The sequence below is a fragment of the Myodes glareolus genome, chromosome 3 (assembly GCF_982192425.1).
Source record: "Myodes glareolus chromosome 3, mMyoGla1.1, whole genome shotgun sequence".
NCBI classification, from domain to species: Eukaryota; Metazoa; Chordata; class Mammalia; order Rodentia; family Cricetidae; genus Myodes; species Myodes glareolus.
The window spans coordinates 32,409,238-32,433,233 of record NC_142028.1 but is presented as its reverse complement, the minus strand read 5'-3'; the positions used below and the strand labels follow the sequence as shown (position 1 = coordinate 32,433,233).

At 47.2% G+C, this 23,996-nt stretch overlaps 1 protein-coding gene across 34 annotated transcripts in view; it reads right to left on the bottom strand.

Annotated features, from left to right (window-relative positions):
* Positions 1-23,996, bottom strand: part of Cacna1c (calcium voltage-gated channel subunit alpha1 C) — a 656,696-nt gene that overhangs the window by 76,217 nt on the left and 556,483 nt on the right. For 13 of the 34 annotated variants that reach the window (XM_087904346.1, XM_087904344.1, XM_087904353.1 and 10 more), the window contains exons 14-23: positions 21,613-21,820; positions 20,585-20,705; positions 18,677-18,791; positions 17,864-17,984; positions 17,476-17,545; positions 11,671-11,803; positions 11,181-11,310; positions 9,918-9,977; positions 5,862-5,968; positions 2,732-2,819 (exon numbers count right to left, since the gene is read on the bottom strand). In XM_087904346.1, coding sequence (XP_087760472.1) covers positions 2,732-2,819; positions 5,862-5,968; positions 9,918-9,977; positions 11,181-11,310; positions 11,671-11,803; positions 17,476-17,545; positions 17,864-17,984; positions 18,677-18,791; positions 20,585-20,705; positions 21,613-21,820 — 1,153 coding nt within the window. Of the gene's footprint in view, positions 1-2,731; positions 2,820-5,861; positions 5,969-9,714; positions 9,775-9,917; positions 9,978-11,180; positions 11,311-11,670; positions 11,804-17,475; positions 17,546-17,863; positions 17,985-18,676; positions 18,792-20,584; positions 20,706-21,612; positions 21,821-23,996 lie in introns of all 34 variants that reach the window. The other 21 variants (XM_087904347.1, XM_087904341.1, XM_087904349.1 and 18 more) reach the window with 3 other exon arrangements.

Genomic DNA, 23,996 nt, shown 5'->3' with positions numbered 1-23,996 from the left:
TCTGCAGGCAAGTCTATGGGACATTTTCTTGATTAATGACTTCCTTGATGTGGAAGGGCCTAGTCCATTGGGGGTGGTGCCAACCCTAAATGGGTAGAAAGCATGTTGAGCAAGTCATGAAGAGCAAGTCAGTAGGCATCACTCCTCCATGGTTTCTGCTTCAGTTCCTGCCTTGAGTTCCGACCCTGGCTTCTCTTCACGATGGGCAATGATTGTAAGCTGAAATAAACTCTTTCTTCCTCAGGTTGCCTTTGGTCATGGTGTTCAACACAGCAAAGGAAACCCGACTAGCACCTTTGTTAAAGAGAGACATAAACTGTAAAGACAATGAAATTACAACATTTGTAGAAAAATGGATGGATCTGGAAAGTATTCTATTAAATGAGGTAACCCCAACTCAGAAGGACAAAAATTGTACGTTTTCTCTCTTATGATGGTTGTCAGATTCAAATAATGTGTTTTGTGTATCTGGGAATTAATAGTGGATATGGAATACACTTATGAAGAGGGGACAGATTACAGAAACAAGGTAGAGAAGATGGAAAAGTTTAAGCAGGTCCTGTAGTGATGGGGCTGAAGGAATAAGGGGTTGGGAAAGGGTTAAGCAAAACAAAGTGTGCATGAAGAAGACACATGGGAACTATGACCTTGAAACAAAAGCAAACATTATAATAAAATGGGAGAGTAGAACACATATAAAAGGAGGAGGTTGTGGATCCTGAGAGCTAAAGGTTTACATGGAGATGGGAGCAAGGAGGTTGGAAAACTCAGAGGTAGTGAATGGGCTAACCAAAACTTAGGCTTTATGAAGAAGTCTTATGAAATGACACCAGTTTTATCAAAAGAGTTAAGAATTCCAGCATGGAGGCAGAGGGGCTCCTGATACCTGACCCTAGCTGAGGAGCTAATGGCACTCTGAGGGACAGGACACAGAGGCTATTGGCAGATTGCCAGTGCCCCAGTTGAGAACCCTCCCCCAATGGACATATGAACAACACCAATTGGACTGAATTTGTGGTTGTTTAAGAAGACAAGAAGTTGGGAGGAAGACAAGAGATGGTAGGGGGAAGTGGGTGGGGACAGGAGAGGAAGGGGGAGAGATAAGATTGTGACACATTGTGTATGCATACACACACACATAAACTTTTCAAAAGAAAACAACTGGAACCACATGAAAATATGGTCTTTGCAGACGAGTGAATAATGAAAACGTGGTCCGTATAAACAGTAGAATTTTTTTTCAACATAAAGAAAAGTTAATGAAATTTGTAGGAAAATGAATGGAACAGGAGAAGTATATTATGTAAGGTGATCTAGGCCCAGACAGACAATACCTACAAGTTCTCTCATCCAGACCCTGGCTTCTAATTAAGTGCGAGTATTTAGCTGGGAGCTAATGAGGGCAATCTCCAGGAAACAAGAAAGGGGACAATGAGATGGAAAAAGAGGCTTCAAGGGGGATAGTAGAACACATGATGTATGAAAGTGGAAGAGGGAATCCTGAGGGTGGAGCGGTACCGCAGGGAAGGGGGCAGTATTGGAGGAGGGCCTGCTTGTCCGTCCCGGCCACCCAGCTAGCTTAGCCCAGAAATAACCACACTGAAATTGTATTAATTAAACCACTGCTTGGCTCATTAGCTCTAGTTTCTTATTGGTTAATTCTTACATCTTAATCTAACCCATTTCTATTAATCTGTGTATCGCCACGTGGCAGTGACTTACTGGCAAGATTCTAACTGTCATCCGTCTCAGGTGGAGGATCCATGGCGTCTCTGATTCTGCCTCCTTTCTCCCAGCATGCCATTTAGTCCCTGCTACTGCCTACCTAAGTTCTGCCCAATTAACAGGCCCAAAGCAGTTTCTTTATTAACCAATGAAAGCAACACATGGACAGAAGGACCTCCTACATCAGGGCAGGTATGAAGGGGACAAGAGAAAAGAGGGGAGATGATTAGAGTGAAGGATGAGAATTCCACAAGGAGAAAACCTGTTACACTGTAAGCCAATTTAAAAAAAGGAAGGAGGAACTAACAACAGAAACATGGTATTAGGATTACTTATATTTGGCTCCAAAATAAACTACCTCTTATCCTCTTGAAGAGAAAATTGGTGGGTTTTGTTTGTTTGTTTATTTGTTTGCCTTGACAAGGGTTTGAAAGACCAGACAATATGATGGTTTCTCCCTTGTCTTAGTTCTACCTATATGAATGTTGCCTAAGTGGACAAGTATTGTGTATGCCTTGTGACATCTGTCTGCTAACCCAGGTAAGGAATAAATAGGGGAAATTCAATTGCTCTGGAGGCTACTCCCTGGAGCCAGCCCTGTAACTGCCCTGTAGATGCCTCCTAGGAACCAGCTAGGAGAACCATTGATACTACATGAATGCTAGATCCTGGCAAGGGACGGCCAACAACTTCCTAGTGTTCTGGCCCCTCTCTGTCCATTTTAAGTCAGTATAATTCTCTGTTTATGCTATCTTGATGCAAATTAGCGCTTCTGGGGTGCCAGCCTCAGTGACTACCTTGCCAAGAATCAGGTACACAGAGACTGACTCATCGTATGTGTGTATGTGTGTGTGTGAACCCTTTGAAACACTTAGCTTAAGAGAGTGACTCTATCACAGGTGACACTCTTCCACCTGTAGCCTGTCCGTCACCTCGGCTTCCACCAGTCAGAGGGAGAGAGAATGTTTACCGCATTGATGCTGTCCCCCAGACCCTCTTACTTTACCTTTAGCCCCTTGGCCCTGTTGATGGCCCTCAGGGGCCTGAGGACCCGCAGCACTCGTAAAATCTTCACAACGTTGATTGCGCTGGACCTGGGAGAGAAGTAGGGTAGGTGGTTAGTTCCCCTGCCTGGGCTACATCAGAGAATGGCGTGTGCGATGCTGTTCTGAGCGGTTGGTCGTAGACAGACAATAAAGGAGGAAAAAAAAGGAAAAAGGAAGGAAGGAAGGAAGGAAAGAAGGAAGGAAGGAAGGGAGAAAGGAGAGAGGGAAGGAGGGATGAAAAGAGGGAGGGATGGAGGAAAGGAAAGGAGGGAGAGAAGAAGGAAGGGAAGGGAAGGGAGGGAGGGAGGAAAGTGAGGAAGGAAGGAGGGAGGAACGGAGGGAGGGATTGAAGGGAAGGGAAGGGAGGAACGGAGGGAGGGAGGAAAGGAAGGAAGGAAAGAAGGAAGGAAGGAAGATAGGGAGGAAGGAAGGAAGACAGGGAGGAAGGAAGAAAGACAGGAAGGAAGGAAGAGAGGAAGGAAGGAAGAGAGGAAGGAAGGAAGGAAGGCTTTGTCTTGGGGACTGAGAACTTCTATCACTCAGTGCTAAGAACCTGGGGCCTCTTGGTGACCCTGGAACCTTTGTGACCCTGGTAGTAAAGGCACAGCAGGAGTGGGGACACTGCTCAGGGTGAGGGCTTGCCTGGCATGCTTGAGGCCTTCTTTTGATCTCCAGCACTGGTATAGGGAGGGTTGGGGCACAAAACCCAAGTCATTAGCAATTTAAATGTGACTTAAGAGATGTCTACAGTGTAAAAATTACAATGAAAGCCAGCCAGATTTGCATCAGTCCCCACACTGTGACCTGCCAGCTGCACTCAGGACACATTTCTTAATTTCCTGTGTCCTGGTTTTTCTTCTGGAAAATGGGGCAGTAATTAGCTCCAAGGATTGTTTCAGGGACTGAAGGAGAATTTATGGGCACTAGGTAGAAGGGTCTTGGCACAGTATAAATACACCACGTAAAATGGCAGTTTTCACTATCTTGCCTGCTGAAGACATCACCACAGTACGTACCAAATGCACATTGATGGTGAAACTTCAGGCTTTGTGGTTGGAGGTGGTAGGCACGGGGAAGTATTCTGGAATATTTCCAACACAATGCCTGGGCCATTGCCCACTACTGTATATAAATTCTACCATGGTTCAAGACATGCTCAGACTTCCAGGAGGCAGTGGTGTGCCAGGAAAAATGTTCAAAGGAGTGGTGTCCCAAGAACCACGGAATTTCAAGGTCATACCAGCATATCTGGTGCTTTGGGCTATGGCTACTTCCTGGTGGGAAGTGGTGACAGGTGCCCTCATAAGCCCTTCATCAAGATGGCTAGATGGCTTCCATCTGTCCAACCCAAGTAGAAGTCATGATCCACACTCAGTGATTGAGTAGCCTCTGAAGTGACCTCTGACCTGAGGTGCTGTCTAGTTAAGGCATCTGCTCCAGCATGTGACAAGAGGATTCAAACTTGACTTGGATTCAAACCCAACCAACCAACCAACCAACAACAACAACAACAAAAACCAAACACACAAAACCCCCAGGGTCTGATGTGTTAGCAAGTGCTGATCTTATTCTTCCTATGTCAAGAGAGAGCTAGTACAAAAACGCAATTTCTCTGGTCCATGGATCTTTACTTCAAAAGCCACAAAGGACATTTCTCTCTGTCACTGCTCCCACAGCATTGGGAGGCAGGAAGTTAGGATTGCATCACAATGGAAAAAAATAAGGGCAGATTCGAAAACAAAATGAAACAAAGAATCAAAACAGCCAAGAATTGTTGGTTCGCTGTGAAACAGTGACCTTGGTAGTGCTGAGGTGGGACACCAGATGATTAGGCTCCGAAAGAGAAATTTTAGGTAAATAATTGATGACCAAAGAAAAAGGTCTCACTTCCATGGCCCCCATATCACCACAGAGGTTAACCATGAACCAACCTTGGGAAGGGGACCCAAGATGCCTGGGATACAAGCCTTGGTCACTGGTATAACCTTGGCTTAGTCTCCTAATGTCTTGAATACCAAAATTTATAAAAGCATTTTTTTTTGCCTACCTTATAGGCAGTGTGTGTGTACCTGTGTGTGTGTGTGTGTGTATGTGTGTGTACCATGGAAGAAAAGATCTGTGAAAATATTTTAATACTCAAAGTGTAGGATTAATAAGCACAGATGTTAGAATAGGTAGAAACTCAGAATCAAATTTCTTTCGACCTTGAGAGAAACTTTTGCAACTTGGCCTGAGAGAGACTCAGGTTAGAGAGTTTTACAGCTCATTCCTTGCCCTTGTGCAATGGACCCTCCAGGGGTGGGGCCCAGGAAAAAGGCGTTCTTTTTAACTTCCCCAGAAGGTTCCTCAGTGCAGCTAAGGTTAAGAATCAGTGCTCACCACCCTCCTCCTTCCTAGTCTCTCTCTTCCCCCTCCTCACTGTAGAGCAGAAGCGCGTACCCCCATCACGCGTAGGTGTGTACATGAACTTTTGAGGACAGATGTGGGAATCAGGGAAAAAGGCTGGGCTAGGCCAGGGTAGGTCATAGCAATGGCCGGTTTGGGCAGCTCTAGGGCGGCCCCAGGCCTTAGGCACAGCAAAGGAGGCACAGAGAGAGGAAGGTACCATGTGCCTGTTTGTTTGTAATGGAGCCTGAACCTGCCATGACAAAAATACTGACATTTGAACAAATTCTTGTGGATTAATGTACCTCAAGTGTCAGACCATGAAAGACATAGATATAAGAAATTAAGTAGGACCTGGTGGTGCAGGCCTATAATCTTCTCTACTCAGGAGCTAAAACAGGAAGTCGTAAGTTCAAGGTCAGCCTGGGCAACTTAGTGGGACCTATGCCAAATAAAAACTAAAAGAGCTGCGATTGTTGTTCAGTGTTGGAGCATTTGCCTAGCAAGTTAGGTCCTATGTTCAATCCCAAGTACCACGAGGAAAGGGTGGGGAAGAGGAGGAGGGAGGGGAGGAGAGGGAGGAGAAAGACACAAAACAAACACTGGGTGCTACTTTAGGCCCCACCCCATTCCAATCCTAGTCACACAGACTTATCTGACACCCACTCCTAGCTGCTTGTCCCTATCTTGGGTTGAGGGACTCACTGGATGCCAAAGGAGATGAGGGACACGCTAACCACCAGCAGGTCCAAGATATTGAAGTAGTTTCGGCAGAAAGAGCCCTTGTGCAGGAAAGCCCCGTAAGCGGTCATCTGCAGGGAGGAGAGAACACGAGTGAGTGACCCACCCAGGCTTCAGAGGCGTTTAGACACCGGGCTTCCTGCCTACAGCATCAGCATCCCCAGGGAAGAGCCCAAGCACTGCACAGGGATAGCAGAAGGACCGAAGGTGACACAGTGCCAAGAAACTCCTCCGCCATTCCTTCAGCTACCAAAGGACACCCCCAGCTCAGGACATTAAGTAGCTCTGACAAGTGTCAGGTTCTTCACTCCAAACCTGACACTCTGCTAACATTCCACTGCCCTTCATCCCCAGGCCAACAAGGCTGCACCCTGAAGGGTCCTTAGATGCTTCTGCATAGGTTCCCACTGTGTGCATGGTTTCTAACTTCCTTTCCCCATCTCACCCTCAGGGCCAGCCGAGACACGAGGCATCAATGGAAGAATGAGACATGCCCAGATGGGCATCCGACCATCCTGATTTGTCCAGGACTTAGTTGGATTTACCATTAAAAACAAAATTCCATACCCTAGAAATCTCTGTCGTTACCGATAACTGTAGCTAGCCTTTCTCTACACACTGGTCTCAGCAACGCTTAGGGTCGCTGTCAAATGTAGAAACTCCATGGGGCCTTTGAAAGAGGAGGAGCTACGTTCAGAGGGCCAAGGTAAAATACAGCCTCTGAAGCCAGATGACCTGGATTCAAAGTCCAGCTTGACTATATTTCATGTTCCTCATGCAAAAAAATGAACTTTTTTGTGACTCATTTTCTTCATCTGCAACATTAGGATAATGGTAACACTTGTCCATGGGTTGTGAGCATCAGTGGAGTGGTTACACATGAAGCACTTAGGACACGTTTCTGCACATGACAAGTTCCATAGATGTGTTCGCTTTCACTACGGCTTGGGTCTGAAATCAATATTCCTCCTGTACAACAGAAGCTGTGTCCCTATCTATAAAGTGTGAGTGACAGGTCATGTTTTTGCACGGGTCAGACAGCAAAGAACGTTTTTTTTCTTTTAATGAAAATGTTCAAAACAAGAAATACAATGATGATGATTATTGTTTTAGGATCTGACTAACATTGTTTTCTGGGCTTGTAAGAAACTGCACTCTGGACACTCACTTTGCTGACTGCAGTAAAGGCTCACAGAGACCCAGGGGGAGCCTAAATAGAGCTACTGGTCATGGAGCATCTGCGCAAGAAAAAATGTGGAACTGATGGTTGAGAGACCAAGAACAGTTTCCTGGTCATCTGGACTCCAGTTTTTCTCTTTGGAATCAGAGCATGTCTAGGGAGGTACACCCAAAGACCAACACATGGGGAAATGGGCAAAAATAGCTCTTGTGACCTAATTCTTGTCATTTATCTCCTACAGCGGGAGATCACAGGGGACTCGGGAATCTGTGCTCGGCAGCAGTTTTTAGAAGTGGGGAGATTACATAAAAGGTTCTGGGGTAATATGGTTACAGATCCCTCCCAAAGACTACAATCGGGAGGGCTCCCTGTCCTATGGCTCTGTGAAGGCCTGGACCCCAGACAGTAGAGTTAAGTGACTGCCACAGTTCATACTCATCAGAAAGTTCTGGACAGGGACAATGTGGTTCATAACACAACTTCTGTCTCTTGACTTTGGGCATGTTTTGTCATGGATGCTAGAATTAGTGCAGCCCTTTAGAATGCATGAGAATGTTGGGTAGGAGCAATGGACATGCGCCCAGGCGAGACCGGAGTAAGGATGGGGTGAGAGAGGGGAAGTAGATACTTGGGAGAGAGAACATTTATTGGAAGTCTATGTGCATTCATGGCACTGGAAAAAGCCAAGGACAGATACCTGGACAAATGAGCTTCTTCTACCCTGTGCTACTAGATTGTCACCAACCTGGTCCCTGCTTCCTGAAGCCATTTTCCAGGAAAGGCCTGGGACTAGGCATCTACGCTCTGAGAAAGGGATGGAATGAGAAAAAAGCTTTCAAGTTCTTTGAGCTGGAGGTGAAGTTTTCTCCTCGCACCCAACCCAGACAATCACCTTTCTCCAGGTAACCTCTAGGGACGAGCCACCCTGTCACTTATGTCACTTCCCTGGCTGGTTCTGATTCTACTTTTGTTCTCCTCGACAGAACGGACTAACTAGTATGCTTCTACCTGTCTGTCCTTTCAAAGACAAATGGCTCTTCAACAATCCCTTTAGAGCAAATGAGGCTCTGGGCACCATCACAATTAGTGCCTTGGCATGATACAGGACCTCCCAGCTGGGCAGACAAACCCAGGTGCGGGAGGTATGGGAAGTGGACCGGGAATGCGGGAGGAGTATTCGGAAGCACAGTGAGCGGAAAAGAGACCGGAAGCCAAAGGAAGAAGTGGGGAAGGGCTTGCCATGGCAATGTTTGCCGAGACTTTCATCTCTGCTTGCATGGCAACCTTAAGGAGAAAGCACCATTGAAATCCTCAAGTGAAGCTTGGCCTGGGGTCCTGGGAACTGGGCCTCAGAGATTTTCTTGTCCTGGGAAAAGCTCTTCCAGGACCTGTATGCGACCTTGAGTCTAGGGTGCAGCAGCAAAGCGGCTCACCGTGGGAAGGAGGAATCGGAACGTAGGCTCTAGGCACCTACTTCCAGGAACCTGTCCCCCATCTAACATCTCTGAGCAGGAAAGAAAAATCTGAGCCACACAGTTGGTGAGCAAGGGAAGCTAAGGGTCAGCACCACTGAGCCTCTGAGGAATAAGGACATCCTGGGAGACACAGAAACTGCCCAACTCAAGTTATATCTGGTTGGCACAGAAATGTCAAGCCCTCTAAAAGGCTGGGCATGATCTGAGGGGTTCGTCAGGAAAAGAAAGGTCTGTAGCTGGTACTGGTGCACACTCAGAGTGGACAGCGGCTTGTATCCACCCCAAGGATGAGCTGAAGAGAAGCCTGGGCTTTTGGGGAGAGGGCGTCCCAGGCAAGTGTCCCAGGAAGATGCTTAAGCTGAAGCCTGTGGCCAGAGACTAGGAGTACTCTGTCTGTTCTGCTTGAGGGTAAAATCTCCCCCTTGCCTCAGAGAAAAGCCAATATTACCCGGGGTCCTACAGCCTAGGTAGACTACCAAGGCCATGCATTGATTTACAGGTGCAGACATATACATAACAACCTGTAAAAAACCTCTCTCGCCTGAGCTGCAGCTTACTGGGGGTTAGAGAAGCAGGTCGCAAGGGGTTAGAAACAACATCTAGTTGTCTGCTGTATGACTCAGTTGTGATGCTGGCTCCCAGTCCTGCTTCAGGCCCACCATTACTAACCATTACATGGCCCAACTTCTGCTTAGCTATTATGTTTGCCTTGATACTGAGAAAGGTATTGATGATAAGCCTCCAACAAGAGGGGCCAAAGTGACTCCATGTCCCAAAGGGTTTGCCTTTCTAGAGCGTGAGTGGCATTTCCTCTATGCAGGAGGAGGGAGAGAGAATTTCAAGGAGGGCTCAGCCACTGACTGATTCTAGAAGGTACCTGTGAACATGGGTTCTGAGCACCCCTGACAGCCACCATGCTTAGCCAGTGACAGGACAGCACCCATGGTGACAACAGCCAGTGCGTGACTTTTGGAGGCCTAGAACTGCGGCTGAGTGAGTGGAAGGGAGTGGTGTGGTAGGGTAGGCTCCTCCTGGCAGCTGAGCTGAGGCGAAGTGAGAGCATGAAGTGAGGACACAAGAGTCAGAGAGTGAAGGAAACGGAAGAGTCACCAGACAGAGCAGAGACACAGAGAGACGGAGACACATGGCTCAGGGGCATTACCTTAAGGATAATTTCTAATGTAAAGATACTAGTGAAGACATAGTCTGCATTGCCTAGGATCTGAAAAATAAGCAGAATTGGATTAGTGGCTCTGAGAGTGCACCCACCACCAACAGGAGCATGTGTTAGCAACAAGACAGACAGCAGCGGAGAGCTGGGACTGGCAGAGAGAGGAAGGAAGAGAGAGGGAGATGGGGCTTTACCTTCAGAGCAATTTCAATGGTGAAAATGGTAGTGAAAACAATGTCAAAATAAAACAGAATCTGCAAAACAAAAACAAATAGGATGGGGGAGGGTGGGCAGGACACAAGCAGGAAAGGGGCGAGGTCAGTGGATGTTCACCAGAAAAGGGAAAGCACTTCAAAACAAGGTGCATCCCCCGTACACCGCCAGAGCCGTTCCACACGGAGACAGGCGAGGAGACAGGTAGGAAAGACTTCCCTACATTAGCTCCCACTCAGAGCTGGCACGGGTGGCTCTGGCTCGGCTTGGTGTCTGCAGGCAGGTAGGGGGAGCTTCCGGGGCAGGCCTCAACAGGAACCAGGTCAGAATAGCGTCCATCTGGATACTTCCGTCATCCACCCAATTTACTTATAAACCCAGAATAAGACCACGGGATGTTGGTCAAGAGAGCAGAGAATAGGTTTGTTTTTGCAGGGCCACTAGAATGCTCAGCTCTCATAGGTGGGGCATGCTATGTCAGAGGAGGACATCCACACTGCTGTCATGGCCTTGGGCCCTAGGAAGGAAGTCCTCCATGCCAGCCCAGGCTGAGAAAAAACTATAGCATTGATATTTGTTTTCATCTTATGAGATGGACCAGGTCTGAGGCTACTCCTCCTGACCTCAGCAAACAACCCGGAACAGATAGAATCCCAGAGTTGAGAACTTTGTTTATAGATGTAGCTTCAGAGAGTGGCTCTTTTCTTCATGCCTGTGTGGCTGAAATTTAATAACGTTTTGGGATTTTTGAAGTATGGCAATTCTTTTTAGTATTTAATTCTGATCATGAGAGTCTTGGGTAGCTCCAAACATATTTACTCTTGAAGATTATCATGTTTGTTTTTTTAATTACTTTTCTTATAAGGTCAGCCTTACCATCGGCACCTAATTGCCAATGCTCCTTCTTAGTCAGAGGGAACAGGAGCAGGGCATGGAACCAGTGGCCACATTGCTGCCTTACAGGCAACTTGAGCTTCCTGGGGAACATCCACAGGCAACAAGATGCCTGATCACTGTCTGTTATCAACTAGCCAGGTGCATTGGATACATGCTCACTTGCTCAGTGAAAACTCCAGGGCTGGGTTTTCTATCAAGGTCCTAATCTCTTAGAGGACTCTTCACTGTAATTGGATTATGAGGTCCAGAACGGGCCTCCTAACTGAGCAATGACATCGGCAGCAGAAGCTGTGGGCCCGCTCCACTCTCAGAAGGACAGGGTGCAGAGAGCAAAATCGAGTGCATACATGGTTCCTGAAGGAGGTGTGTTGCACGGGGTCCTCGGCAGCCAGGGAGATGCTGCTGAGCAGGATGAAGAAGAGGATCAGGTTGGTGAAGATCGTGTCATTGACGATGCGGTGACACTGGAGGCGGAACCTGTGTGCAAAGGGGGAAGAGGGACGAGACGTCACGAAAGGTGGCACACTCTCTGATCCTCAGGGGCCTGCCCCCTCAGTCCTAATACACGGGCAGGACAAGTTCAGTACCGCTGGGCCTTGTGATTTAAGGTAAACGGACTTAGCGTAGCCCACTTGGAATACTTCACACATGAAAGTCCTGGGGAGGGAAGTAACTGCAGATCAACTGATTCATGATCCAGGACACCCCTAATTTAGTGTCTCCACATAAGTTGTGGAGAGCCATGGGCACCTAGGCTTCTCCTGTAGGTTGGATACAGGCAAGTGTTAGGCTCGGATCCAGGGGGAAGCAGTTTCCTTCCCTTCCACTCTTACACACCTGTTGTTGGGGCTGAAGATGAAAAACGCACTGGCTTCTGGCATGGGCACCGCCTTTTCCTTAAGGTGTAGCTCAGACAGGGGCCGGGGGCGTGGCCCCACAGGCATCTCTGGCTCCTCCTCATCCTCTTCCCCTGTAAGAAAGAGCAAAAGCTCCACTCTCAACTCTAGCACTTGCTCTCACCTCTGTGCCTCCTTCCACACACCGCCTACGGCAGGATCAAGACATCATTGGTGCTCGGAGCTGTAGAATGTTAATCCAGGCCAACGCTCTGCCCTGCCCCATGGGCTGTCGAAGGCTTTGCTGGAAGTATATAGTTCTAAGGGCTGTAAGTAGGATATGTTCTAGTTTGTCCAAACTTGTGGTTTTAAAACTGAAAATCCCCTATGCTGGAAAACCCCCTAACACTGAGAAAAAGAGAAGATTGGTTATGATTGGTTGAAAGGTGCGAGAGAGCAGGTTGGAATAGGCCCAGGCACTGCCAGGTGTCACCCATTCATCTTAGCTGCAGGTGAGAGAAGCGGGTGGCTTAGCTGACTTGTGCAATCCCATCTGGCCAAGTCCAATTTTGAAACTCCCATTGATCAAACGAGTGAGCTTACTATTGCTTTGTACCCAAACTGACACGGCCACAAACTGCCTTCTAAAGACTTTATCTTTATGCCCATAGACAAATGTTACTTTTAGCAGTAATCTGAGAACTTTCCCGTTGCAATGGATGGTAGTGAACACAGAGACTCATGTCTGCTGTAGGTGCCAAGTATAAGTGACAGTTGCTTCAGTCCGAAATAGGACATTTATATCTAAGACTCAGGGAACATGACAAGAGAAGGAATGGAAGGAACATGTGGGTCTGAAGACAGGAATGAGGGCCGCAAACTTCTGTCTTCTGGGTATGACAGCCATTGCAGGCAAGACGCCACAGCAGCTCAGGTTGCCTCTAGTGGGCCTGCCCAAGACTGGGCCTGCCATTAGCCAATCATAGGTGGGAGGAAGAGACTCATGGGGCTCTACCTCTCCACGCTGAACTATTGGCGTTACTGGATTCTGGGGAGGGGCAGTCATTGTCTTCAGCTGATACCCAGGGAAGAGCCTACCAGGCCACAGTGGACAGCTCTGATTACACCCCGAGTCACAGAGTCACACAGAAAGACACGACTGTAGGGAAGGGGCGGGGCGTGTACGAGGGGGGCGGGAGGGAATTGGGAAAGGTGGGAGGTGTGGTGATAAGAGTAATCAGACTGCACTGTAGATTAATAAATACATAAAACTGTCAAGGAACTAATTGAATTAAAACTCATTTTTAAAAACTGAACTTCAAAACCCCTGCATTTTCCTATGATTTCCCAGAAGGTGAGGCAGGGATAGCGGAGCTCGAGCAATGACAAGAGGCTTTCATCCTGATGCTGGACGGTGACAATGAGTGAAGGGTTCCTCTGCTCTCCTGGCCAGTGGCTAGACCGCATGGAAATTAAAGTCGAACCATGCCTATTTAGCTCACCTCACAGCGTCTGTGGGGGAAGGGGCTATGTGTGCTTCCGGCCAAATGTTCTTGGAAGTCAACAGCCTGGGAAAGGTAGCTTGCAATGGCTGCCATACCCAGAAATGTTCCAGAAAATGCCTTCGTCTAAATCAAGACTCTGTTGCTTTCTGAATATGGCTCTTACACTTAAGTCTCCCCGTGCTCAGCTTCTCCTCTGAAGAATAACAGTAACAGCACATAGATATTTCAGGACACTGGTGTGTAGCTGCAGTCGTGCAAGTGGCAGCCCTCACACTATCATCTCCCCAGAAGACAGGTACAGAGCATAGCAAGTTAGTTTTCGACATCTTTCTCAGTCTCATCCTGTCTGCTCTGAATTCCTAACAAATTATCTGCTTAAATACAATCGTTGAGTGGCCAGTAATTTCAGTGAGTTGATTGGTATTCTCCAAGACATGCTCACCCAGAATTTCAGAGTATGATCTTAGAAACAGGGTCTTTGCAGATGTGATCAGTTATGGTGGGCTATGTTGGGCCGTACATCTAATGACAGTTGGTCTTCTGAGAAGGTCTAAAGGCACCCGCAGGTTAGAAGGCCATGTGAATGAAGACAGAGGCAGAGATGAGCGTGGTAGGTCTACAAGCTGAGCATTTCTGGCCACCAAAAGGAAAGAGGAGGAGGCATGCAAGGATTCCTTCCTTGCATGAGGAGAATGGCACTGCTAATACTCTGATGCCAGACATATGTAAAAGTGTAATAGAATCAACTTAGTTTATTTTTAGGTGCCCGCTGTGTAGTCATTTTTTAGGGCCCAAGAAGCCGTAATACTGTGTGCTTTGGCTGAAGCTAATGCTCTTTCTCTTTGAGCTTCCCCTCATTGCCTGCTCTGCAGAATGGACAAGAATGTTAGTGCAGAGACATGGATATGAGAAAGGGATTTGTAGGTGCAGGGGGAGGGGACTCACATGGGTGGGCGGGCAATAGGAGCAGGGAGATGAAGGCAAACACAAGTGCATCAAATATTATGAAACAAGGAATAAATTTAATAAGACTATCCCTTTAAAATTAACAAATTATACTTGAGACTAAAAACAAACGCAAAAAATCAAACACTTCCCAGTACTCAGGAGGCAGAGGCAGGTAGATGTCCGTGTGAGTTTGAGGCCAGCCTGGTTAATACACTAAGTTTCAGGCCAGCCAGAATTACACCATGAGACCTTGTCTCAAAACAAAAAGTAAAAAACAAAACAAAACAAAAAATTCATCAAGATTCTAACCAACTAAACAAACAAACAAACAAAAATCCAAAGCCAAACAAAAAACCCACCCATATTTCCCCATCTGATTCCCAGAAAACATATGCTAGAGGGGTAACCTTTCCCCCAGTGTCCTGAGTACCCGGCCTTCAGGGACTGACTTTCCCATCCATCCCTCCGTTATATCTGGGGCTATATGTGTGGGTTACCACATCTGTTTTATGTGGTGCCCACGTGGTCTATGGATAGAACCCAGGGCTATGTGATTGCAGATAAGCATTCCACCAGCTGAGCTACACCCCCATCCCAGCAGCCCTTGGTTCTGTTGATGATGAAACTTCCATGCTTTCTTAAGAAACAGAACCTACACCCACCCACCCTTGACCTATTAGGCCTTGCCAAAGGCCCATGTGACTCCATCAAAAGACCACGGACTTTGACCTCTGAACCTGTGAGTGAGTCAGAGTCCTTCATCCTGAAAGAGTCACTATTTCTGGTATTTTTCTCTGACAGGAAGCCGATCAACATAAGAATTAAAGGGGTGAAAGGACCAAGAAAAATGAAGGCAAGTGTCTCCCAGAGGCTTAAAAAAAGCCAACACTCTACGTTCTACTTAGAACAACACAGTTCGAGGTCATTGCCACAGACATAGCAGGTCTGCCACCCCTCTGACATGCAGAAGTGGGGTCCCAGGGGCTCAGCTGAGTACACGTCTGAAAAGACTCAGATACAGGCACAGTGTACATGGGGCTCCCTCCTACAGGCCACACCGGCCTAGGATGGGCTCTTCTCGGGGCCCAGAGTGGTGTGTTCCTTTACTTAGACTGTAAACAGCACACACAGGAGTGGAGAGACTTGTAGGGTGGCTCTCCACATCTGCTGTCAACGTCTACTGACATTTGGCTGATGCAGTTTTACTTATCTTTTCTGCTCTCACTTTAGGAGATTGTTGAAACATTTTTTAAAGCAACTTCTAAACACTTCAGACTCTAGATCTAAACACTGTAGTATTTTAGAAACAGAATTACCACATTATTATACTAATATGATTAGCAAAAATCTACTTAAAATAATTTAGCCCCTGGTCCACATTCAATTTTCTCCCAATTATCTCAAAAACATCACTTCAGAATATAATTTATTTATTAGGGACATAGACAAAAATCTTTCCATTGCTTTGAGTCATTGCTTCTAGTAAGACTTTAATATTCTGTACAGCCTCCCCCATAAACCCTTAGGGTTTTGAGACATCAAACCCTGGACACACTCTGCTCTTCCTGCAAGCTGCAGACACCAACTTCTACTTCTCTTGCAGGGCGAAGGGAGTAAGGGTGGAGGAGAAAGGGAGCTGCTTCCAGGGAGGAGGCCTATAGCATCTCTGTAGCCCCAGCAGAGAGCCAGTGGGGGAAAGCAACATGGAGACATAGCTTTGCTTGGCTTTCGGCCACCTCCCTGGGTTACCAGCCTAGTGCAGTCTAACCTGGCTAAAGAAGAAAGGTCATTACAATCTACAGTCATTTGCTATGCGTTTGGCTTCATGTTTGGAGCTTGAGACAAATTGGCAGCTTGAGGAAGCAAGCCTAAGATTCACATTGGGATGAGACTTCCAGAAGTTGGGATGTAGATTGTGGAGGTACAGCCAGGGCCTCCAACCTTAAAACCCTCTGAAAGGAGACTGCCTGTCAAGTCACGCATCAGACAAATGCACAGAATCTTGTCAGCAAGAGTTCCTTTGGCAATGAGAGACCTGAGAGCATTTTATGGAGCCACAAATGGGACATCTGTGACGGCAGCTGTCCTCCTAGTGAGCAATGCCTCCTGAGTAATGACAAGATGGATTCTGGATTGACTATTATTAGGTGAGCATAATGCAGCAGCATATGCTATACTAATAAAATACGTAAGTTGACAGCGAGAGCGACACATGTGGTGTAACGAAACCTTAACCACAACGGTGGCGCAGGGGCACAACTTCTTCAACGGTGGGTCGCGGCTGTTAGAGGGGGGTTGTAAAACCTTTGCCCATATTGAAAGGTTTATGACTATGCAACCACCAAAATGGAACTCAAAAGCAAAGGTGAGAGACACCGAAGGTGCTCCTGCCAGCACCCGCTAGGATTCACACAGCTTTAGTGCAGCCTGGGTTCTCAACATCCAGCAGGCACTTTCACTGTGTGCGCTAGCACGCCAAGCCACGCCAGCGAACGCTGCTGGAGGCGTCGCAATTCAGATTTAAAGCCATTGCATATCGTAAAGTTCATACAGAGTCTTCTGCTGTTGCAGACACATCATGGTTTAATTGTGGGAAACAGGCAATATTTTACTATCATCATTCCTCTAGTAAGAATCAACTTATCTCTAGATTTTAAAAAGTGCTGCTTGAGTTGCTGACTTGAGTGTCATTAAGAAAAATCATAAAATGAATTTTGACTTGGGATTAGGATGACACTTCTAACAATTTCTTTATCTGGCCCTAAACATAGGTCTATTGCTTAATACTTTTTATGGGAGAAGTATTCTTAGCTCTGACAATTATAAAATAAAAATATTGACCAACTATGAGAAATATTGAAGATGCTCTGTGACCTGCAACATCGAATATTTAGCCAAGATTTTTTATATATAAAAATAATTCTATATATCTTATTAGTATAAAAATTTGCATTAGTCTTTAATAGCTGGTAAACAATCTGTATATGGAAGAATTATGATACATTTCCTCATGAAATTTACTACTATTAGAAAATATTTAATTTGTATCCTACATACTCCCCCCTTTCTTAAACAATAAAACAGAAATTTTAAAAAAGAGTAAGCCAAAGTAATTATAGTTCAAAAAGTCTTCCTCAAATATGGTATTATCTCAATAGTATCATGAGGAACCCAGGAGGAGCATTTCCCACAGACGGCAGCTGGTAATACTTAAATCCAGACAGGAGATGCTGAGTGGTGAAGGTGTTCATAGAGGAGACTAGTCCCAGGGTCCCCAGGGCTCGGCCACTCCCACAGAGCTGAGTCTCCACCCACAGCCTTTCAGTCTCAGGGACAGGCAATACAACTGGTACCTGCAGTGTCGGGGTTGGAGTGGGGGCTCTTATCCTCATTTTCACTGGGCTGGAGGTCATCCATATTGATCTAGGCAGCCAAATGAAGGAAGAAGAATTCAGTTAGACGAGTGCCAGGGTTCTCAGGCTTAGAGGTGCCTTGGAATTACACCATAGTCAGGCGCCGAGCTTAAAAACAATGCATCTTTTCCCTCGTGGCTTTCAGCTCACCCTTGGAACATCAGAAAGGCTGAGGTTCCACCAGCGTGTCTTTTCTTCCCTCTCAATTCTATCTGTCACGCTCTTCTCCCCTCATCTTTTCCTTTCCTTCAGGTAAAGAACAGGAAGATCCCCTTACCCCCCCCCCCCCCCCCGCCACTTGGTGACAGTCCCCAAAGACACCCCTCACCTTCGTAGTGGGCGGAGACTCTCCATCTGCAGTAATGGACTTCAGCTCAATTTTCTCCTCTTTGCTCTCCTCCACTGCTGGCTTCTCCATCACCTCCTGTTTCTTTTCTGGGCTGGCAGTCCTGGCCGGTCAGCAGGAAAAAAACCCAGAAATGGATGTTTACTGGAATGATAGTGGACAGTGTAGACAGGAACTGCTTTTGTGGTCTTCTGGGGGCAGCAAGGCCAGCCCTGGGTCTACATATATTATCTCTGCTCTAGGGACGTCACAGCTGCTGCCCCATGATAGGTACCGCAGCGCTGGGGCCCCCTGGCTCTGTCCGGCACACATTCGACCTCTCCCAGATCCTTCGTTACTCCTTTTTAAATCAGAGGATTGTGGGTCTCACTTAGGATTCCTAGAGGATCTCTGCTCAGTGGCCAACAGGGGCATATGACAGTTCTAGCTACGTAACTGTGGGGTGGAATGTAGAACCTTATGCTGTCTTCCTAACACACCAAGGGTGTAAAAATAGTGAGAAAGCAGCAATTTCTGAGATGGAGTTGTGTTTTCTTCTGAAGGCAGCGTGCCCCCGCCCATCTCTTCCTTGTGTTTCCATGGCTTCTCTTCCCAAGGGATGGCCCCTCACTTCCTGGACCGGTACGGGAAATGCAACATCTCTGCAGAGACTATACAGCAATGGCTGGGAGCTACGGGAGGAGCCAAAGTACTGTAAAAGCGTCACTCTGGTCCAATTCAGCCAAAATGGCCACGGGATGAGCACCAGCCCTTTCTCCCACCAGTGGGGATGACATTCTAAGCTTAGAGGGTTACCTGGCCAGCTTCTTTCTCTCCTTCTCTTCTTCTTCTTCCTTTTGGGCAGAAGTGAGGCTCTCGGCATCAGCCAGGTTGTCCACCGCAATGGCCAAGAACACATTCAGTAGGATATCTGTTTGTGTTCATTCTTAAAGAAAACGACCCTTGGTTTTGGGAAGCATGATGACCACAGGGGGCAGGGAGAGTACAGAGCATGCAGAAGGAAGAGCTCCCCAGGAGAAACCCACTTTGAGGGGTGGAGACAAGCCGCATACCTTCTTTTCTGTCCCCGCCAGCCTGCTCACTGTTCAGAGTTTTCTAAGTGGCTGAGACTAGGCAGGCTTTGCAGACTGGAGCAGGGCAGGTCTGAAGCATCAGGCTCTGCCTTGCTCTTTAATTGCTGGATTTCATTCTTCATTTTACTACTGAAATGCCTGGCTTTGATAGGCAGCGCCATCTCTATTAGATTGTTCTTAAGATCTATTCACGTAACAGGCTTGGAATCCCTGTCAGTCTGCGACATACAAACACCCTTCGAGGTGTCTGTATGACTAGAGCTGGACAGATCTGAGAATTCTTGCTGAAGCAGTCATCTGCCTGTCTCTCCCACCCTGCCAAGCCCTGCTTTTCTACCAACAGAAACACTATGGACCAGAGAACCACAGAACCAAGAAAGTATAGCTGGGCAATTTTAAGTTTGTTGAACCCAATACCCAGTCCTGGGCACCCATAAATTCACACCACTGGCTACACAAAGCTAGAACTCCACAGAAGGGTTTGTCCTAGATGAGTATTGGCCCTTGAATCTGGAGCTGAGGAGCCCTTACATGCATTTTTCCAGTCAATTCACAGGGACCCTTTAAGCAGTACTTTCTATTATTCCACTGCAAATTCAGAACGCCTGCAGCAAAGATCTGGATTTCAATTTATTTTTCAAATTTTGAAATACACATGATGGGATTTATCTCGGAGATAGGGCCCGAAGTACATTTGTTTTCATATAATCCTTTACACATACTTTGACATTGACTTCTACAAACCTTTAATAATTGTGTACATCAGAAGCTCAAGTGGTTTTCTACCTAATGCACTCTGTAGGCACATAAAAGGTTCCAGATACTTGGACCAGGGATCCTCACCCTGTAGATACGTCAAAGAAGAAGGCCTTTGATATACCAAGGCCATCTAGCTGATAGAATGCAAATTTTCCCTGTAGGTAGCATAGCATTCTTGACTTCTGAACCACCCAAAGCAAGGGTTTCTCTCAAATTTGGGGCTAGAGGTATTTCTATCTTATCAACCAGCTCTAGACTCCACACTAGCAGGCTTAACCAGTGTGAGAAAAAAAAAACAAAAACAAAACCCTAGGGCTTGAGGCCCTGGAGTCCTGTCCCTGCCTCTGATTGGAAGGAGCTATCAGGAAGGACTTGGTAATTTGTTCATCTTTGTTAATGACTGTAGCCCCCAAGAACAGCTTCAAAGGGAGGAAACTGATCGACACACAGGGTGGAGATCTGAGTGGGTACAGTGGCTCCAGAGTGGCCAGGGCACACAACTTCAGACACACTGCGTCCTAGTCTGTGCGAGTTGGGTTGCACAGGCCACAATGCTTGGGGGCCTCATTCACCTGGTCTATGACCAGAGCACACCTCCTAGAGAGGGTGGCCCTCGAGTGTAAATGAGCTCAGGAATATGTGATGCACTGTCTCCTGGGTCCCAGCTGCAGCATGCACCCAGACCCACACCATGGCTGAAGTGGTTCTAGGCCAGAACACATTTCCTTCCAAGAGTGGTCTTGCCCAGCTAGCCTGCAGATGGGCAGCCACAGCACAGAGCCCCAGTCAGGGCCTTGGAGCACACATATGGCACTGTGCAAAAGGCCGAGTGGGATAGCAGGGTTGGGGCAGCATCAGCATCAAAGGATACAATTTCCACAGATGAAGAGGATGATGAAGTAAATACAGACTAACATCCCTGGAAAAGAGGGGCCGCCATAAGCCATGATCCCATCATACATCACCGAATTCCAGTCCTCCCCGGTCAGGATCTGAATGACACATTCCCACCAATAAGGGACACAGCGTTAGACCAACAGCAAACCCCCAAACTCCCCTGCCCTGCCCTGCCTGCCCTGCCCTGTCCCACTTTGTTAACAGAAATACCCCAAATCTCATTTAGACTTTTCTTCCTTGTTCTGGCTCCCAATTATTCTGGGGACTACAAGCCTGGGCAAGTTGACCCCTACCCACAGACAAACCGCATGGCCACTGGCATATATAAAAGCTTTATGATCAAAATACCACGTTGCTCTTAACATACAGTATAAGAGATGGTCACCATTACTTCCCTGGGTGGCAGTACCAGGTGAATATGATCACAAGGACAGTGACTGGCTATGCCCACATCTATTAAACATAATCATTTGGTGCCATCATTAAGATTTTAGCAATATAAATGTATACAGATTGTTCCCTTTATGTGTAAATAAGTCTATTCTGAAACTCAAATACTTGTTTCAAATACATGTAGCTGTCATTTGCCAAAACATTCATGAAAGCACTACTCTGGGCCAGCTGGAATTCTTCCAGGGGCAAGGATGCTGGAGCAAGGATGCTGGAGAGCAATGCTGGTTTACCTCCCAACCAGATCAGTCTACTCTCTGTTTGGTGTGTTTGTACAGGTTTGTTTGTTTTGACTAATGGGTACCATGACCACACAAACATTTAAAAACTGATCAATTAGATTGGTGCATCATTAGTCTAGCCACCTATGCAGCTTCGTGGAAGGTTGAGAGACCAGACACTACAGAAAAGCCTTCCACGGATGACCTAGGCTGGCATCATGCCCAGTGAAAGGGTCCTGCTTTCCCCGCCCCACCTTTTCAAGGCTTCTTCTCCCACCTCCCACTTCGCTGAACTCCCCTCCCGGTGCGAATGGCAGCAGCGAGTCCGTACCTGGAACACAGTGAGCAGTGACTGCGGGAAGTTATCGAAGGTGCTCCTGCGGGTCTGCATTTCATCAAAGTTGAACTTCCCTCCAAACAGCTGCATCCCCAGGAGGGAGAAGATGATGATGAAGAGGAAGAGGAGCAGCAGCAAGGAGGCGATGGAGCGCACCGAGTTCAGCAAGGACGCCACGAGGTTGCTCAAGGAGTTCCAGTACCTGGGGACAGACAGGGAGTTCAGCTGCCCGTCCACTGCCCTCCATCAGCCCTCACCTGTGCACCCCTGCTGGCTCTGCCACAAAGCTCCATTCCGATATTGCCCCCATTTCCTTTCCCGGGTTGGGTAGCGGTGTGAACAGACTCATAATTAGGATGCAGATAAATTAGGATGCAATAAATTCAGCATCAGTAAGGAGAGAGGGCTTAGAGGCCAGACATTCCCACCCGCTCTGCCAGCTGCTGTTGCCCTGGGAAAAGTCATTAACCCCTCCCTCTTTCCTGTCTTCCTGCATGGAAAGAAATGGAGATAGCAGGAGTGTGTAGAGTCATTAGGTAACCTGGAAGATAATTTCCTCCCTCTTCTCAAGACTGCCCAGTCTGTCACACAGCTAATTTAAGTTTATAATTACCACGGACATTTCTGCCTTTTTAACAGAGAAAACATACTCCCCTTGCCGAGAATGCCTGTCGCACATTGCAGCGGCAGCTACCTGGGGAGATGGGAACGTACTACTCACAGCAAAGAATGGGAAGGAGCTTAGCGAAGGCCCCAGCCTCCCTGGCACGGTGGTCTGTTTTTAAAGGTCATTCCTTTGGAAATTCTGACCCTGTATCTGGGCCCAGATAGCTACAGTTTCAATAAGAACCCACAGGATTTTGATAATTTTAGATTACAGCTAACTCATCACTCTACTGGGGACAGATCCAGGCAAGGGTCCTCCAGGGAGCCCTCCAGGGAGTCCTCTGGGCCTCTCTTTACAGCTTATTAGTTCAGTGAGCATAGGGAATAAGCCTTTCTTCAAGAGCCCGCTGGAGTAACACATTCTGGCAGCAGAGCTCCCACCCACAGCCCAGATTACTGGTTCAACGTCACATGACCATGGCCATCTTGAGCCCTATCCACTGCAATTACCCCAGACTAACCCTTGCTGTTTCTTTTTCTTGCATACTTTAGCAGTAAACTACAGAGATAAGACCATTAGAATGGTATACAGGGCTTTACAATCAGACCTGGCTCCGGAGAGGCACCTGACTCTTTGTACTAAGACAACAGGTCCGTTCTGGCGATAATGGAATAACTTTTGTCCTAATCTAGAAACTCATCTCTTTTTTTTTCTGAACCAAATTATAGGATCCAATTGGCCTGTCTGCCCGTCCATCAGCAAGTCACTGAACCGAACTGCACGTAACCATAATCTGTGTCCCTCACTTTCCTCAGTCTGACAGCTCCTCGGTGTCAGTTCTTACAGGCTAGGCTTGGTGGCTCTGAAAATCCCTGATGTGTCAGAGGCTCCCTGGAGTCCCTGCTGGTTAGAGTTGGTACTGATCTGCTTAATGGGTTTGGAACACCTTTCCTTGTTATACTTGAAACAGCTCTCCCAAACCTGCTGGAGAGCAGAAGCTGCTCAGATATTAACCATGTCCTAAATGTGTCTTCTCAGGTCCCCCAGGAACCATGAGGTCACACTCTGATGCTGGGGCTTGAGCGATTCACAAGCAGTCAGTGCAGGGCCTGTCAACAAACTGGTATTCAGATACCAGCAACTTTAGAACATATTAAATGTTCAGTCATACAAAGTAAGTGGAGGGCGTCTGCATGGAAACTGAGTTCAACTGTCATGGAAGGTCATAACGGTCAAGGGAAATCTTGAAATACACAGGGGTGAGGAAACTAGGATCCTGGGCTTGAACTGACTTTCAGCTATATCTGAGAGTCATGTGGTCACTCAAAGGAGTCAGCCACGGAGGCTCTGGACTCCAGAGGACAAGTCACTACAGAGACCAGGTGAAGAGGCAGAAGAAACAAGGCAGGACAGAGGACATTTCTTGACCCAGGGTCTCCTGAGGCTGGAAGCACTAGGGAAATGGAGTCTATGGCAAAGGACTGAAGCACAGGGCAAAGCAGAACCCACCTGAGAGCCAGAAGGAGATCAACAGGCTGGCCAAGGGGAAGTACCAGCTAAAGCATAGCCCTTTTCTCCAATATGGCCCGCATCCCCGAACCCACATGCTATCCTGGTTAGTCTGGGCTTCAGATAGTAAGGAAGGCGTACCACATCATGAGTTGTGAGGGTTCCTGTCTGCCTTTTTTCCCATGTCAGGAGATAAGAACAGCAGGGGCCAACCTGTACTTTCCTTACCCCACAGTAGTAAGTCCCAAGGTTCCATATTCAA